The sequence below is a fragment of the Gobius niger genome (assembly GCF_951799975.1).
Source record: "Gobius niger genome assembly, chromosome: 3".
NCBI lineage: Eukaryota > Metazoa > Chordata > Actinopteri > Gobiiformes > Gobiidae > Gobius > Gobius niger.
The window spans coordinates 21,520,783-21,538,837 of NC_136854.1; the positions used below are offsets into that span (position 1 = coordinate 21,520,783).

The window sequence follows — 18,055 nt, forward strand, 5'->3', positions numbered from 1 at the left end:
CCATATGTTCAATTTGTTATAGAATGAGTCATGTACCTTTGCTTGGTGTGAAGGCATTAAAAGGCTAGCACAAATTCACGTTTAGACTCGCTCATTAATACATTATTTACTTTTTGTGTTTGTACGAAAAGCAAAGGGTGTTTCCAATTGTTAATGTTGTATCTGGTAAGTCATGGGTTTCCATTCACAGAGGTCAGAGCCAAAGTCCTCTGAGCCTGAACCATTTAAAGATTGACTCATTGCACTATATTTTTTTTTCTTAGCTTAATCTTCAGCTAAGCCATTCAGTTTGTGATTAGTGACAGCAAAAGAAACACATACCAGGCAAAAAGGGATTCTATTGAAAATGCTTTATTTAATGACTACTACTATAAATAGGCTATAATAATGCTGAACCAGTATTCTTTGTTATAAACCATTTGTCTTGTGTAAGGCATTGCAAAAGGACTTTTGGCAATGAGGCACACACATAGAAAGGCAACATCAGGCATACTGCATCTGGTTCTTCAACTAAACACAATGTCATGCTGCATCTGCAACATGTATAAAGCGTTTTTAGTGGGAGACTAAATAGGTTTTAGTTTTTCACGCACACATACACTCATTGGCTCTTGTATTAGATGAAAGCACAAAATCCATGGTGCAACTAGTAAAGCTGAATAAAAGCCAACAAAGAGAAAATAATTAAAACTTGCACAATGTGTCGATAGGAAAGAACCCGATGTTCTCATTCAAGAACATCAACTCTAATTTGAAACAATAATAACAGAAAAAATGCTAAAGTAAGAATACAAAACTATTGGACTTTTGGCATTTTGTATACTTTGTTACTCTGACTACACAGACAACATGTAATAAATGAAAAGAAATTGCATTAACAATATATTATAGCATCTCTTCTGTCTTCATACACAGCTCATGTAATGCATATATTAAATATATCCTAACTTTCATACAAAAACATTTCAAAACGTTTTAACAGCAGTTTGCCTTATCCATTTTATGCTGGTACAGAACCGATAGAAACAGACTGAGCCAGCACCTGAAATCATCTTCAACACAAGGTAAAAGATTGGTCTTTTCTGTCATGGAGAAAGGCATCTGTTGTGTGTTGTTTTCTTTTATGATTGTCACCACAGCAGCTTGTTTTGTGATGCAAAATGTTTCTGACAATGGCTATATATTTTCATGTGAGGTATTACTCCAGTAATCCAAACCCAATGTCACACTTCTTTACTTTCTTCAAAGTGCTGAAAACCTTTCTGTTCTTTATTCTACACATGGTTTCTGACACTGTAAAGCAGCCCAATCCAGTCTCAATGGAGCTCATTATGACATATTTTAAAATCGAGATGGTACATATCTTTACATTTTATAAATATGTTTAAGTGCACCTTGGTTTAGCATGCGAGGAAATTAAGAGGATGTTGTTTTCCAGACAGCTGTAGACAAAACTACTGATAAACTAAAATTATATCACTTCGGGAAAATTGAAAAGATTTGGTGTGATGCACAGATTCTTAGCATCTTAAAGTTGCAGTCCATGTACCAAGCTCCGTTAGGCACTAAGGCACTGCAGTACTATGCAAGGCACAGTTTGTGTAAAAAAACAGGTGTCAGTTGAAATGGAGTGTAAAGTTGTGTATTAAATGCTGTGATCTAATCTCCAGTTCACAAACGCTGCCCTATTTCTGTCCATATTTGTTCACCTTTCAAAAGTAAAACTTTTAAAACAGCAATAAAACACACAAAAACAAAATAGATTCAGTCTTAATCTCCTGCCAACACAGTCTTTGAGAATAGAAAATCTCTCCAATGGGAATGTTACGCAGAAAATCTCCCCATTCATATCGTGAAACTTGTCACTACTAATCTGGCAACAAACCACTCTTTTTTTTATTTTTTTAGAAAGAACGCATGCAAACAAAAAACCTATAAAAGATAAAATATTTAAAACCTTCATTACAAATATATATAAAAAAGTACCAAATAGTTTTAAGCACACACATTCAGCCAGTGTGGACGGACAGCATCACCAGCAAATAGCATTGACTAAAATAGTTAATACTCATAAAAATACTAAATTGTCTTCCAAAAGTCTTCAGAGATATTAAATCTTGTCAGCAGTTTGACATTTTACTTCCGGTGCATCCTGTTCTCGCTAGTTTTTTTTATAACAGACTGTATGTTAAGATAATCTTGAAAACAAATAGAAAACTACATACAAGAAAATCTTAAATATCTTTCTTTTCTTCATAAATACTTGATTGTACCTTCAGAGTATTCGTTGCTACAGCAACATGGTTAAAATGTGAACTTTTGTGGATGTTGGTTTATAATTGAAAGAAATATTGTAGAATAGTGATGCGTCATAGCTTCAGAGCATAGTTGGATGACAGCAGTAGGTCCACAACGTTAGTTTCCAAACATTAGAGTCATGTCAGACTGCATTGTTATCACATATTTTGTGAAAAGGCATTTCTAATGGCATTTAGAGCAGATACATTTATGTTTAAGGTGAGACTGAAGCCTGCTGGTCTTTCCGTCACAGAGAAACAGATGCCTAGTTCAATATGTTGGATATACATCGTGAATAGGCAACTGGAAGGCAGCGGCTGGAAAGGCCTGGGGCACAGCGTAACCTGCGTATCCTCCATAAGCAGCTGCTGCCACAGCGGCGTTCTTCTGCAGAGCGGCCAGAGCAGCACTGTTGGCAGCATAGTTTGTAATGGGGACATACCCAGCTCCATAGAGACCGCTGGCAGTAGGTATACGTTGCACATTATGTGCCATGGCATACACAGGGGTGATTGGGCGACCCTGAGGAAAAAATAAAGACATGATCACATGATATTTTACTTTATCCAAATTAAAATCTTAAAATCAAAGTTCAAGTTTCAAGTTTAATGGTTTTGTATAGCCCAATATCACAACAGAAGTCACCTCACAGGGCTGCACCAAACATGTACCAAAGTGTAGGACGTGCTAATGTTTCTAACAGTTTGTATTGGTTACTAAGGACATTGTATAGAGGCTCTTAGTGTGGTTGGTATATGATGCACACACCTGAAAAGGTGGAGGGGTGGAGACGGCGGGGAGCACCGTTGTGCCTGCTGGAGTGCTGCCGTGTTCTGCATGTTGCATGGTCAGAGGGTTGATGAGGTGCTCCACAGTGTGCACCTTTCCGTCCTCCATCAGTTTGGCAGCAGGAGCAGCACTAAAGACTGGGTACTGTCCACCAAGTGTTGGCAATGCCACTGGACAGAAAACAAAACAGAATAAGAATCCAAAAGAAAAAGGTTTTCTTCTCTAGTCTACAATAAAAATGCATGCACATAATCTCAAATGGAAATAAGTAAATCAGAGTTAACACTAATAGAAAACCTACACACAAAGATTAAAATTGGGTAAAAAAGTAAAGGGATTACAAGGAGGCAGTTTGAGTGTGATTTGGATTATGAAGCTGCTAAACTGTGGATTAACCCCAAAGCCCCAACACAAGCACATATCAACACAGACATAGAAGTGAACGGCACAATTGTTGTAAAGAGACAAAAGTCTTTTGAGTGAGAAGCAGATCCTATGATTCCACACTGAACCCAAGCACCGAGAACATAAGCAGCAAAGTGAAGTATTAGAACATCTACAACAATATAGCACAGTGTTTAAACTATTTCTGAACATTATCCTTTAAAGGTAAATCCCCAATAAACATTACAACATTAACTGGTACACATTTAAAGTTGTTGTATGTAAAGAAATCACTTCTTTCATTTAGATTTCTTTAATTTGGAGTACATTATAATATTAGGATATTAATGTCTGCATGCAAAGTAATTGTCAGTAGTAGTAAGAAAAGGACAGAAAGGACCATGTAAGAGGTAAGAGATGTGCCAGGGCATGACTTAGGTCTATCTCACTGACTTGTGCCAGGTTTGATGCCAACTGGGTTGACAGAGGCAGCGAGCTCCAGAGTGGGCACCAGCTCATAAGGTTTTTCGGTCTGCTTGGTCTTGCCCTCATGGTAGCGGCTGTAGATGCCACGACCGGCAGAGTAACCCCCCAGGTATGAGCCGCGCGGTCCAGGGGTACGGTTACCTGAGGGAGCACGACCACGACCTCGCACAGTACCTGCTTAAAATACAGGAGTCACATGACAAGGGGCTGGGATTTCAGGCGTTCACTGTGTAAGAAATAGTGCACATATGGTGTTTCTCTTCTCTTGATAAAGTCTATACTGTAGTGCTACAAAGTATTCGGGCTGTTGTTAGTTGGAGAGTATAGAGTCTGGAATTTAGCCTCTTTTAGGTATTTTCTTTTTCTCCTCTGCATTGTCCCGACATTAAATGGGAGGAGATAGGGCAGCAGAAAAGAATGGTGTTAGAAAATGTACAGGTCTCACATGGGAGAGAAGCTCAATGTTCATTAAAGGTATTGAAGAATAAGGATGTGAGAAATTACCATTGTTCTTTATCAGTGGGAATCCTTTAAAGAGAAAACAAAATGATTGTTCATGATTTTCCTAGTACCCAAGGACCACATAATCAATAATCAACAAACAATGGGATTAGCATTCATTAGTCCATCACCTCGCATCATTTATTTTATATAACACATATCTATGATTCAAAATGTATGCAATGCACTGTATTTGAGTTAGCATCAATCAAACCATTCCATCTAATCATTAGAAATAGAGGCACAATTCAAAACTTACCTTTTACAAAGTAGTCCCTGTTGGGTCCAATCAGGGTACTGTAGGGGTATCCGTAGTAGGCCAGTGCGTAGGGGTCGCACTGGTAGATGTAGCTCTGCTGTGCAACCTCTGGGGTGGAAGAGGCTCCTTTAGAGGCCTTCTGCCGAGAGTACTGCTCTTTGTCCACTGGCTTGGCCAATGTCACCTCTACACAGGATCCCTCCACCTCTGTGCCGTTCAGGTGGTCCATGGCCAGTACGGCATCGTCCCGAGAGGTGAAATGAACAAAAGCATAGTCGCGGATTTTCTTGACCCGCTCTACGCAGCCAGGGTTCCACTGGCTGAACACCTGAGAACATTATTTTATATTTTACATTTGCTCACATACACCAGTTGTGTATGAGTGAAGGTCAAAGGCTATTTTGAGCAGATGTTACCTGTCTGATGGTCTCCTCGCTGGTCTCCATCATTAGATTCCTGACATACAGAATCTTCACCGTCTCCATGACGTCCTCATCCACATCAATCTCTGGCTCAGCCCAATCGACTGCAATCTGATGGCCCCACAGCTGGATGCGTCCAGGCATCAGCTTCCTGCGGGCCATGGCAGCTGCACGGTGTGATTCATACTCAACAAAGGCAAAGCCACGATTCTTCATCTTGTCTGCAGCACTAGCATAAACTATAACATCTAGAACACCCTCCGTCACCTTTGAGACCTCCTCCATGATTTCCTCGCGCTTTTTAGTCTTGGGTATACCGCCAATGAAAAGTCGGCAGTTGTCCACTGAGGAACAGACGCCCAGTAGTCGCCCGGGTCTCACTTCGTAGTTGTTAAGCTCGCGCACAGCACGCTTGGCTTCATGTTTTTCTGTGTACATTACAAATGCGTAGCCACGGTTCTTTCCATCAAAGTCCATCATTAGACGCATTTCATAGATGCGTCCCACAGACTCAAACACAGGCACTAACTCATCTTCATAAACGTCTCGTGGAATCTTGCCCACAAAAATCTCACATCCTCTGGGAGGAGAGGGGCCATTCCAGCCAGGCGGAGGGCCATATTTACGCTGTCCATTTTCTTGCACCATGCTGTAGCCAGAGTGCTCCATCAATGCTAACAAAGCAGTTTCGTTGGGTGCACCTGCTACACCTTCAGGAACAGTCATCTGTCCATGTAGCTGGTGATGGGACGAGCTGGTTTTGGAGGGTTTAGAGAGGGGGCAGTTGTTGCTCATGGCTGAAGAAGAAGTGGAATCTTCGGCAGTCATTCTGACAGAACCATCAGATTAGAGGCCTGCAAAATAGAAGTACATTGACCATGAGAAGAATTATTCAAAACAAATCAATAGAGAATACATACCGACAAATAACAGTAGAATACTATTCCATACATCTCTAAAAAACATACAAGACACCACGTGAGCTGAACTTAAACATCAAATACTGCATCTATAAAGCTCTTTATCTGAGCTTTTACAACCTTGTTTTGCAGTTTCTTGCATTCGATATTGACCTCTGACATCTGTCAGCCACACTGCAGGGCTGTAAACACTTCAAACACCAGATCAAGGTTCATTTAGGACAGGATCATAATCCCAATAAATAAAGTGTACTCAGGGATATTGGAAGAAGGCTACAACCATGACCAAGCACATCATTATAGCAAATTGTGGTACATTTATTTCAGCAACCAAGGCCAGAGCCAAGGAAAGTAGTACAGAGCTGCTACTATTACAACTAAAGTATGTATAAGTTGTATTCAAGCCAACAGGAGAGCCACAGTTGCTGTGCGTCACTATAGTGCAGGATGGAGATGGAGTAGGTGAGGCAGTCAACAAAGGTTAAACACGACAAAGCCAGGGCGCCATGGAAACGCTCACTCTCCCTTGCTCTGACCTAATATCCTCTATCCAGCTCTAAACACTCACAGCACCTAGACCTCCATAGGCCACTAACCTATGAAACCACACTTAAATCAACCATGTACTCCACAGAGAAATTCAACTGAAAATGTTATCTTTCCCTTTAATATCCTCACAAACCCATGTGATTGTGTGTCCCAGAAAACAAATGGCCAAGCTCACCGTTTTCTTTTTGCCTTTGGGTTTAAGGTTTATCTGGAAAAAGACCAACACGCCTCGCACAAGAGAGCACATACAGTATGTTGCCATATGAGTAAAACAAACAAAATAGATGCACTAATGAACATAGGGAGAGTGATTCCAATTGTTTATTTTGAATGCTAGTTTAGTGGGACTTTCCGAGTTTAGATCCAAAGAACAGACCTGTTATTTGCTACAAACAACTGGAGTTATTTCTGTGAAGCTGGTCCTCAGTGTTTCAGTGGCTCCCGTCGTCCCACTTTTGTTTCTTTTGACTAGGTTTCTTATCAGTCTTATCTGGCCCTGCTGATGACAAAGGGAGTACAACATTCACACTGGGAGTTCTGCCCAGTGATAACAACAGGCTTTCAACTTCAGACCTTAGGTTTCATTTAGTGCAGGACTTCTTGTGACTACAGTGAACTATTGCTATATTGATGCGCGCACTGACCTAACATAATATCTCTTGATTAAATCTAACCATGATACTGATGTACTGTGGGCTGCTCTGGAGTGAGTGAGCGAGTGTGTGTGCAGGAAAGAGAAGGAAACCCGAGGCTGAGGGAGCAGGTAGATGATTAACTTTGACCAACATGGCTTCAAGTAACTTCACCCTGAAGGGATTAGCGCAAAATGTTTTAATGTAGAAAGTGATCAACAGCATAATGATATTCCTGCACTGCATCTCTTGACAATACAGCGAAGACAGCAGGTGTTTTCAGATGAAACCTCAGTCAGGTCAAAGAGGGGCACTGGGCCTGGAAGTTTAAGAGAGCAGGAGCTGATTGGGTAACCAGGCCAACCTGTAGTTAATTATGGCTGAGACTGCACATAACATTGTGTTTATGATTGATAGGAGCACATGATTCACTGTGTATTAACAGATTGTTAAAAGAGATACAATTGTTTTACGAGCAGAAGAAAAGGCTTTAGGGCTTCCTTTGAGTATCAAAAAGCTACACTTCCATTTCAAATAAGAATATTCTGTAAACTAACCCTTTTCTACAACACAAACATGAATACACAAACCTACAATCTTTCTGTGAGTCAAAGGACACTTGTAGATTGGGGTAAAGATTAGCATTAACTGTTGAACTCCTTTTTTTGTGTGATAATGTTTCACTGTTCAGAGAAAAACACTGAATAGCCACTGCCACAAACAAAGACTTTAGGTAATTTATGGATGATATTGCATAGGATAACTAAGTAACCTTAGTTAAGTTTAGAATAGGAAGAAAGAGATTTCAAGAGTTCCAACTGCTAAACCACAATCGAGCAAATAAAAAAAAACAACACAGGGAAGTGAGAATGAAACAGAGCAGAATCCTTGAGAAAAGTTTGTGTTGAGATCTGCTGGTGGAAAGGAAAGAGGAAGGGGAGGATAGTTACCTCTGTTGCTTGACTCTGCTCTGCTGCTGGCAGCCTGCTCTGGGAGTGTGGACCCACCTCCATGAGACAGGTACAGCAGGGCACAGAGAAGGAAGGGCCTGCCTCCTCAACACTCACACAAGAGGGCGGGCATTCAACAGGTAGCTTTTGTATGGTTCCTTCTCTTTGTCAATAGCATGTATACTGTATCTTTGAGGATATGATACAAGCCTCTGCAGATTCATATTAAGTTCTGCAAAACTGTCAACAACTAACAACAGCGCTAAGTCCCAGAATGGCAAACAGGAATGCATCATGGGAAACAGGTTTTATGTGTACTGTCTACTGTCTAGTGTTCAAATTCCTCTTTTCTAAAAGAGGTTTAAAAAGAAACAATTTGTCATGTCAGCGCACGATGTAGATGTGGTTTTCTGCGCAACAAGGGCGCACATTTACCCTCATGGCTTAGCTTAAGCAAACATCACACACCTTCCTGGGCAGTCAAGAGAGCAGATGGAGAGTAAAGTATAGTAACTCACTTTCTGTTGTAGCAGTTTGCACGTCCCTCTGTCTCCACCGCACAGAAATAACGGGGCAGATGGGGTAAAGGGGGTAAAAGAACTGCATGTGTTCACAGAGGTTTGTTCAGCTGCGATCAAGCCATGTCCCACTTTGTGAGGACACAAAACCCCAGAGAAAGGTTAGAAAACTGACTGATAAAATGTGAATTGATTAAACCTCAGAAACAACATGATAACATATCAGTTTTAAAACTGAGTAATGAATAAACTGCACATTGGTTTAAGGTGTGCTATGAGGTGTGGTTTGGGTATTAGGACCTTTGTGGTTGTGGTGCATTTGAATAAAGTCAGAATGTAACTGATCAAATGATAAAAACAAATAACTTAGGCACTAAGCAAAGCCAATCAAGATTTAGAAGTGCCAGTTCTGACTAGTGAACAAAGAGGCAATCAAAGGTCAGGCCTTCAGGTCAATGGTTAACAGGGAAACTCAACGGGAGGAAAACAATAGGCAAACTATATTGATTTAAGCCATTTATCAATCATCTAACATGATGCAGCCACTAACCTTTGCTTCCAGTTTTAAGAAACATTTGACAGTGGAGGCGATCCATGCAATACATTAACTAAACAAAACTAAACTAAACTAAAGAGTAAGAAATGCTGTCCAGGAAGCCTAGGGTTGGGTAGTCGAACAAAAGTGTCTTAAGGCCCCTCCGACTGTGTCAGACATAGTAAACGAAGGAGGGTGAGATCCATGGAGACAGTGTACAGTGCGATCGAAACTGTCTTTGGATCTGTGGACAAAGGTTCAAACCACTGAGTAACAGCCAACCAAATCTAGTGCTGATGAAGACATGTGGAAGACACAAAACAAACAACATGGAAGAGCTCATCATTAGACCTAGTGCGTTTGTTTGTCACAATGTGACTCTGATAAATCTATAACTAGCACAAAGGCAAGAATCAAAAATATCATGAATAGGCAGAAATAAATCCTATAATCAGCCTCTGGAGTCTTCTCAAGTGCCATCTGCACATATAAGTAAATGAGTAGCGTGTCACAAGATCACAAGTGCAGTTGTTTATTTCTGTAGAGAGATATGACATGGAGAAGCGCACCACAGTGCTCAGCACCACGCTGGGTTTCCTGGAAGCCGCTCTTCCCAAAAACTGTAGTAAAGAGGGTTTTTTTTTTTCCCATGCCATTTAAGAGATGTAATGATTAATCTTTGAAAAAGCATCTGATTGTTTCTGAAAGAACAGTACATTTTATATTTAAACTGGAAAACCTTTTCCCCTTAGACAAAAAAATTACTTTCACAGAAATGCTTGAATTTTGAGTGTCAAAGCCAACTACTTGGCAGCATAAATAAACTTTTATTGCAATTACCAAATGATTCTAGGATAGACAAGTGTCTCATTTGTTGTTCCTAATTCGATATCTTAAATTCCTTTAAACTGTCTCCTTTTCCCTTTTGCATTGCTGTACCTGTCACTCTCATTCCTGTGGTTCACTCAAGCTCAAACAAAGCAGTGAGGAGGAGGTGGGCAAAGAGGGGTCGTGGAGGACAGAGGAGGGGGTTCAGCTGAGAAAAGCCCAGATGGATAAGAGCGCAATGGGCTAATAACCGCACAAGAGGGGACCTAATGTTCTTTGTCCCATCTCCTTGAGCCTTGCTCTGAGAAAGAACGTAGACTGAGTTTAGAAAATGTCAGGTCAGTGGTGACATCCAGTCCACCCCAACACCACAGAGATGATGATTCCACTTAATTCACGCTGAAAATGATCTTTCAGAAAGACAGGCATCACCCATGTGGAAAGGATTGGTAGTGCCCAATCTCCTCCCTTCCACACATTTGTCTGAGTTAAGAAAGGCCGGATAAAAATGTCAAATGCCACAGTACATTGCCACATGGCTGAAAAATATCTTGTTATTACTAATCAGAAGAGCCGGTTTAGCTCTAGCACTAGCTCAAAGGAGCTTTACTTGCCTAGGCAAACACATTCCTTGGGCTAATCAGCTAGCCTGTTCAAGGCCATGGTTTCACTGACGTTGTCAGCATCATACACTCGTGACAAAGGTTTACTGGCTCTGTTGTCCTTTCAAGAATATGTGATGAAAACAGCAAAGGGCCTGTATCTAAGATCATATCACATCAGTTTCTTACAGTGCTTATGCTATGGCTGCCACAACACCTGACTACTCAAATATCGACCCACCCTGTCAATAAACATACTCACACAATGTCCACAAATACACACTGGCAAATCTACTGTTCACGCTCATGAAAAACCTCAGAAAGATTGTATACAATTAATAACTTGTGACAAAAAGAGAAGATTTATGGTACACCTTAAGGCACGTAACTATAAATATATTGGTCTTTTTACAGGGTTTAAAGTCCACAGATTATATGGCATGTGTCCCGGAAGTCAATACAATAATTACACTGGACCATGCACGTAGTCACTGAAGCATTTTTATCCCCCACCTTAAACTGACACTTGTACACACTCACCCAACATCATGCCACTCTTCTGGTTCCACTGGTTTCAAACGCAAGGTCACGGCTATAAACACGGCTATGAGAACAGTTGTCCATTCGCAGTTACTTTTAGGGCTTGACAAAGTTGTGAAACTGGCATTGCAGCTACAAGCCCATCATCCATCAGATTGTAAGGATGATAGATCATTTGGTCACAAAGGCACCAAACCAGGATTTCCACAGAAAGTCATCTCCTTTAAGCAGTAAGAAAGTCAGAAACATGGTCACTGTACCTGTCTCCCAAACAGGGGTGTGTGGATCAGGCAGGGGCTGTTTCCTGGTCTCACGGGTCACGCTTCTCACTTACACTGGTCGACAATACTGTATGTCTATTCACCTTTTCACAGGTGCTGACAGGCTGTAGCAGCAGTATAGTCTCCCTCCGCGATTGGTCTGGCTGTGGAGAGTGGAGCTGAGGTGCTTTAATATTTACTCATTCTCTAAGGCCTCAACACAGAGGTGGGGCTATAGGCGACACAGCAGGTAACCCCCCCTTTCTCATTCCCTCTGACAGAGGACAGGTATAAGGAATGAAAGCTCAGAGGGCGTTTGGAACAGGTGTAATTACAGTAGGCTTCAATTTTTGACTTAAAATCAAAATTCTTATGCAATGACTTTATACATTATCCACACAATCTAAGTGTGGATAGTTCTGTAAATTGGACTTTTTCATTTAGCCCAATAACATGTGGCGTATTGTGCGAATGTGATGTGTAAGTGAGTGATGTTCGGACAGGCTCATGGCGCTGTGGCTGCAATAGTAGCCTATCAGGCTACTAGAAAGGAGTGAAGGCAACATTGAAGTGGTGCAAGAAGCTTGTCAAGCGCAATACAAGTGTGTGTGCCATAGTTAGTATTATTATTATTGTCATACATAACCTTTGTTAACTATTTTGCTAATCAAAGTACAATACTTGTGTACAAACAACATGTCTGTGTATCAGTTAAATTATTACATGAATCACACAGTTAAAGAATGTAACAGGGCAATGATTAAAGTAAGACAGCCAGTTAAAGGATTAATTGTGGGTTGTGCAATTTTAAATTGCAGGTGAAGGTTCAGCCCTGAATTATCACAGACACAACGACAGATATTTCCTGCTCCACAACTAGACTTCAGAATGTTATTTTGTAATGTTTACAGACCCCTTAATTCTTTCCTGGGTTATTAATATTATACTGTAATCTGCAAATGTATGAATTGTTATTTCTTTCATAAATAAAGAAGTAAATAACCACAAAATAGTCTTAGGCCTGATATAGAGACGGCACATTCAGATCCCCCAAAACACATGTAAATATAAGAGTCGTGTGGATTATAATATCCTAAGCGGAGAAGCAGTTTTACATTCCCATCATGCATAAGCAGAAACTTTTGGGGTCGGGGGAGGCAGGCCATGTAACAATGTGTGGAAGTGTGTACCTAACCTTAAACAACCCTAAAGGGAGAACGACGTCTATGCCTTTATCAGAGGAGGTGTCACAGGGCCCCACCAAAAACACTGTATGAGAGTGACACATTAACCAAAGACTCTGTTAATGAGGGACGTGCAATCACTGATTCTTAAGATTTTGGCCGCGCTCACAAACAGGCTGTAAGGAGATAGTCCAGAGTCCACACTGAGACTGGTGCGATACGTGAAGGACAGAGGGCCATAAAGGTTATAAAAGGGGCTGGTAACTTCATTACACTACAGGTTCCGCAAATATTTAATATTATGAAACAGTATGATACTATTATGTACATTCTATTTTCTCTTCTGTTTCTCTTCTTACTGTTTAAATATTTGTCTGAAAATTATGTATGGCCCGTCCTAAGCTAAGAACACTGAGAAGACACTTCTAACAGTGGAACATAGTAAACTATTCTCATAAATGTAATCAAGTAATAAACAATTTAAGTCGTTTTTTCAAATCGTTTAAGTCACACCTGTTGCCATTTGCTCTAAAGGCTGTACATGTGTATTGCTTCTTTTACTGTTTACACAAAAAACAAAGCTGTATAAAAGCTATGGGAGTGTGTGAACTGTTTACCATGTTACCATCTTCATTCAGCCAAACAAAATGCTTGTTTGTGTCCAAAATATATCCAATGGGCAGCAGAGTACTTCTATATAAAAAGGATATGCACAGTATGTGTGCTGTCAGAGCTTCTTGTCATTCAAATGTGACCTAGGCATTGTGCTATTATTTTTTAAGTAAATAAAACAGAAACTAAAACTCTTAAGTGTAATCCAGTTGATGTATATACAGTATAATACTATCCAAAGAAAAGGGGTAAATATTTGTTTTAGTTAACACTTTAAAAAAAAAAGATCCATAGAGCAAAAAGACACACACACGTCCACACTGGGACAATGAGTGATGGGTAGAAAAACACAGATGTGAGATATGGACTGTGAAAACGCTGATATTTCCTAAAAGTTTGCACACTAAGATTTCGTTTGTGCCAACCAGGAAATGTCTGGCCAAGTCGAGTTTAAACACTTCCTCATTCACGTGTCTCCTCACATCCTGATGCTGCTGTCAACCAATCCCCACGTTTGATCAACAACGCTACACTCAGCACAAAGTGAGGGCAATTCTCTCATTCGAACTCAATCTGATAAAAAAAAATGGCAATTTCAATAGTTGCAAGAGGCATGTGAAATGAATGAACAGATTTGAAAACAAAAATCATTCATCTAAACAAAATCACAAATTATTCATGTTATCTGTTATAACTTTTCCAAAATTGCGCAGCCACTTCCCCTTCAAGACTCCAAACTGTTCCTCGCCATTTTAGAGAAAGACGTTTTTGCTTAGAAGTGCTGTCAGCTGACTCTTTGCTTACGTGGGTTGTCACAAACCAATGGCTGAGCAAGACCAGTCACAGCCAAGGTCAAAGTGAGCAAAGTGAGAGATAGAGAAGTGCGGTATCAAGGAAAAAAGAAACAAAAAAACATGCCGTCATCATCACTGCTGACCAGGCTGAAGCCACTCATTATGTGGCCACTGATCACAGCTCTGTGCCAGCACTGAAGTAAGTAACCCTCAAAAACCTACAGAGACATAGCTTCTAGCAGCATCTGGAGGAATGTTCAGAGTCAGACCAGTGCTCAGATCACTAATGTGTTGTCCTTTATTATATTGTTACTATGAAAATATCATAGTAATGTATTGTAATTTGCATTATATTATTAAAGTACTTAGATACGTTTCAAATGCCCCACATCAGACACATGTTCTATGAAATGATGGCAACAATTTTGCAGCTTGGATCAACTATAACTGTTTCTTTTTTCTTAATGCATCTATAAAAAAAGATGATGAATAGCAGCTACACAAACACAATAAAGGAGCAGGAAGATGATCTGTCCCAAGATACACACAGTCCACGGACGAGTGTGGCCACTTTATGATCTGTGAAAGATGCCATGCTAATCATAAATCGATAAAGTTTCCAGCATACACTAACGCTTGTCATGGTTAACAATTATCGTCAAAATACATTCAGGATCTCTCTGTGAACATATATAATTATCCTAGTTAGTAAATGAAAATAAAATAAATATGATTAGGATTTTCAAGGAAACACCTTCAGTTTCCTAAAGAGATGAAACAACAACTCAACATGTGCTTTCCCTGACAGAAATCCTCCACCGTCCACACCTTGTATCTGGTCTGGGGTCCACACAAGACATCCATTGTATGTGGTAGCAGGTATGCAGAGAGACCTGCTCAAGAATCGCATGATAGAGGGAGCAGACCAGCAAATATCTTCAATTTAATTTTAATAGTAAATAAATTAAGAAAGTGAAGGTCTGAAGAAGTCAATATTAAATAAGTGGCCAGTATTTGGGTTAAGGGGGAGTTATGTCTCCATGCCGCCACATAGAGGCAGAGGAATCACACAGAGGTCAAAGGTAGGGCAAAGGAGCGAGAGGGGGAGAGAAAGAAAGAGAGAGAGGAAGCGAGAGATGAGAGGGAGAAAAAGAGAGAGACAAGAGAGAGAGGGAGGAAGAGTGAGGAAGAGAGAGGAAGAGAGAGAGACAAGAGAGGGAGGGAGAAAGAGCGAGAAAGAGAGGGAGAGGGAGGAAGAGTGAGGAAGAGAGAGAGACAAGAGAGGGAGGGAGAAAGAGCGAGAAAGAGAGGGAGAAAGAGAGGGGAAGAAAGAGAGAAAGACAAGAAAGAGGAAGAGAGACAGAGAGAGGGAGAAAGAGAGAGAGAGGGAGAGAGACGAGAGGGAGAAAGAGAGAGACAAGAGAGAGAGAGAGAGAGAGAGAGAGAGAGAGAGAGAGAGAGAGAGAGAGAGAGAGGGAGAACTCTTTAAACTTTAAATGGAAGAGAGAAAAAACGAATAAAGAAAACAATATTCAACAATATGTGCAAGCAGGAGAAGTGAGATTTTGTTGTGATATACTCTGGGGACATACAAGGAATAATTTAACAAAGATTAAAATAACCTTTTTTTTGCATCCCTGATACTGATGCTATTCAGCATTGGGCCAATTGGAAGCTAACTAAAGAGGGAGGTACATGGGGTGCAGAAGTGGGAAGAATGCGACCATTGTGCTTTCCAGGTATGTGTGTGTTTGTGCCAAACAGAAGGGAGTGTGTGTGGCCTGATCTAGTTACAGGTGTTTCATAAACAACACAATAGTGCTAACAGCATCTCCACTCCCTCTTTCGTTTTCACAGCATTAGTCCCTTGCTCACAGGTTTAAGAGTCGTGCTGCTGCAGGATTAGGCTCATGCACTTGTTTCACACACACCACAATGAATTTGGGCTTCCTCAGCTCAAGAATGATCATGTGACTACCATGTGACATAACCAATACTATGTGTGTATGTGGGAGATTTGCGCCACTTGTGCATTTTCTGTTCCCTTTTTCCCTATTTGAGACAGAGAAAAGAAAAAACTCAGTTAATCCACTCTTATCTTTCTTTCTTTATCAAATCAAAAGGCATCAGCTTTTGTATTTTTTTTCTCTTCCTGCTGCTCTTGCATCCTCTATGTTGTCTATATAAAGTATGTATCTTGGATGACTGTCTGATGCTATTACTACTCTATCCTCGATACAGTTTTACAGTATTGTGTCTATAGAAAAGTACTTAGTCTAGGTTCATCATAGCCTCTCCGGTTAAACTGTATACTGCGGTCGTAGCACTGTCTAAAGGCAAGCACTGCAGACAAGTTTGATTAATTATAAAGACAGGCTAAGTACCTGGTATTACTGCAGGCAGTGTAAAACAAGTCATCAGGTCTGACCAGCGCTTCCACACGCCCATGCCTTTCACACACCTTGATCGGGTGAAACTATTTACAGTATTCACGGACAACTGATCGCCAGTTCAGATGAAGGGCACACAAAGACTGACAAAAGCTACACAAGAATTTTGACAAAGTTTCTGAAAAGAAGACAACAGTAAAAACTTCTCACTGCCAGATCACACAGTACTAATTTATTAGAAGAGTAATGTTGCTTTGGCAGTTGCTTTAAGTGCTAATCTATCATTCTTTAAAATAGAAAAAGCAGCATTGGAACCACCCAAGAGCCAGCTGCTTTGCTTGTATCAGCATTTTAAAATTAATTTATACAAAACACAATTTCAGAAAACTCAACTTTCCTCCTATTAATCTTCATTTGTATAAGAACAGGACATCCAAGATGAACTGGCACCCGGCTCGACCAGTTTGCGCAACACACACTCCAGCAAACTGAGGCACACATGGACAAAAAGACGAGACAAGTCACAACCACACACTCACCCCACACAAATAAACACTGAGTCCCTGTCCTGTAACCTTGTAGTCAAGGTTAGCGCAGCCCGCCGGGTCAACACTGGCCCCAGCTGAAGAAATGTCCTTCCAGATACCCACTGAGTGCGTATCAGGAGAGAAAACAAACATCCTCATACAGAACTTTGATACAGCAACGTTACCTTTAACACGCACATTTGCAAGTACAATTTTTCCACAAAGCTGACCTGTTGGATGATCGGATTTGTAGTCGCACGGTCGCCAGAGTGTTCTGCCACAATCAACGTCACTTTCTCATCATACTTTCTTCTTTCTGTTCTCCTTTGAGCAGTCAAACAGGTTCACCCCAGCCCTGTGTCTGCTGTCAGCGCGCCTGCCTCCCTCGCTGACAGTCAAGGCACCTCGAGTTGCACGCGCAGACAAACTTTGAGAACACCGCTCAAAGTTTCTGTTCTTCTTTTGGCTGAGTACTTTTTTTTTTTTTTTTCTTGGATTGTGACTCAGATACTCTGTTCTTGTCCCTGCCCTCTGCTCCAGTCACCACAGCGCTTGTAGACGCAACAGCGGGAGACAGAGAGGGGGTGGGGGGGGCGAACAAGGTCTCGTGGCGGAGGAGAGAGGAGCGGGACAGCGTGCAAGGTGCAGGGGCACGGCAAAAGACTGGAGAATTCAGAAAGAGAGAGAGAGAGGGTGGAGGAGGAGATGAAGGGAGGAAGGCCAGTAGTAATTAGCGAAGCCTGTACCTGACTCTCACTGACATAAGCCCCACATTCCTCAGAAGTGCGGAGGGGGGGAGCACATAAGAGAACAGAGGCATAAACACGCTAATGATCCCGCAGAACACCCACTATTTCCCTAAAAGAAAATCAAAAATGGTCCTTACGGCACACCATCGCTGGCAACACTCTCCGGTTAAGGCTTAGAGACGTGAGTTGGATCAGAAACTCATCCATAAACTTGCTGAAGCTCACTATCCTCTCCTCACTGTCGCTCTCCCTGCGCTGGCCCAGGCTCCGCGTCTCTCCAAACTGTCTCAATCTGTGTATGGTGTACACACTACCTGCTCCCAAAA

At 41.1% G+C, this 18,055-nt stretch overlaps 1 protein-coding gene across 8 annotated transcripts; it reads right to left on the minus strand.

The window, feature by feature from the left end:
- Positions 1 to 322: 322 nt before the first annotated feature.
- rbm47 (RNA binding motif protein 47) lies at positions 323 to 17,615 on the minus strand. Of its 8 annotated transcripts, none has more exons than XM_079554365.1 (7): positions 17,211 to 17,615; positions 5,134 to 5,993; positions 4,718 to 5,045; positions 4,462 to 4,485; positions 3,925 to 4,131; positions 3,067 to 3,257; positions 323 to 2,820 (listed from the first exon to the last, which is right to left on the minus strand). In XM_079554365.1, exons 2-7 carry the CDS (start codon positions 5,965 to 5,967, stop codon positions 2,569 to 2,571), a joined length of 1,836 nt encoding a protein of 611 aa, XP_079410491.1. In that variant the 5' UTR covers positions 5,968 to 5,993; positions 17,211 to 17,615; the 3' UTR covers positions 323 to 2,568. The 8 variants fall into 8 exon arrangements, with proteins under 8 accessions (XP_079410491.1, XP_079410493.1, XP_079410492.1 ...); XM_079554362.1 differs by having other exon boundaries at positions 324 to 2,820; positions 3,925 to 4,134; positions 17,211 to 17,614; XM_079554363.1 differs by having other exon boundaries at positions 324 to 2,820; positions 3,925 to 4,134; positions 17,179 to 17,614.
- Positions 17,616 to 18,055: the final 440 nt, after the last annotated feature.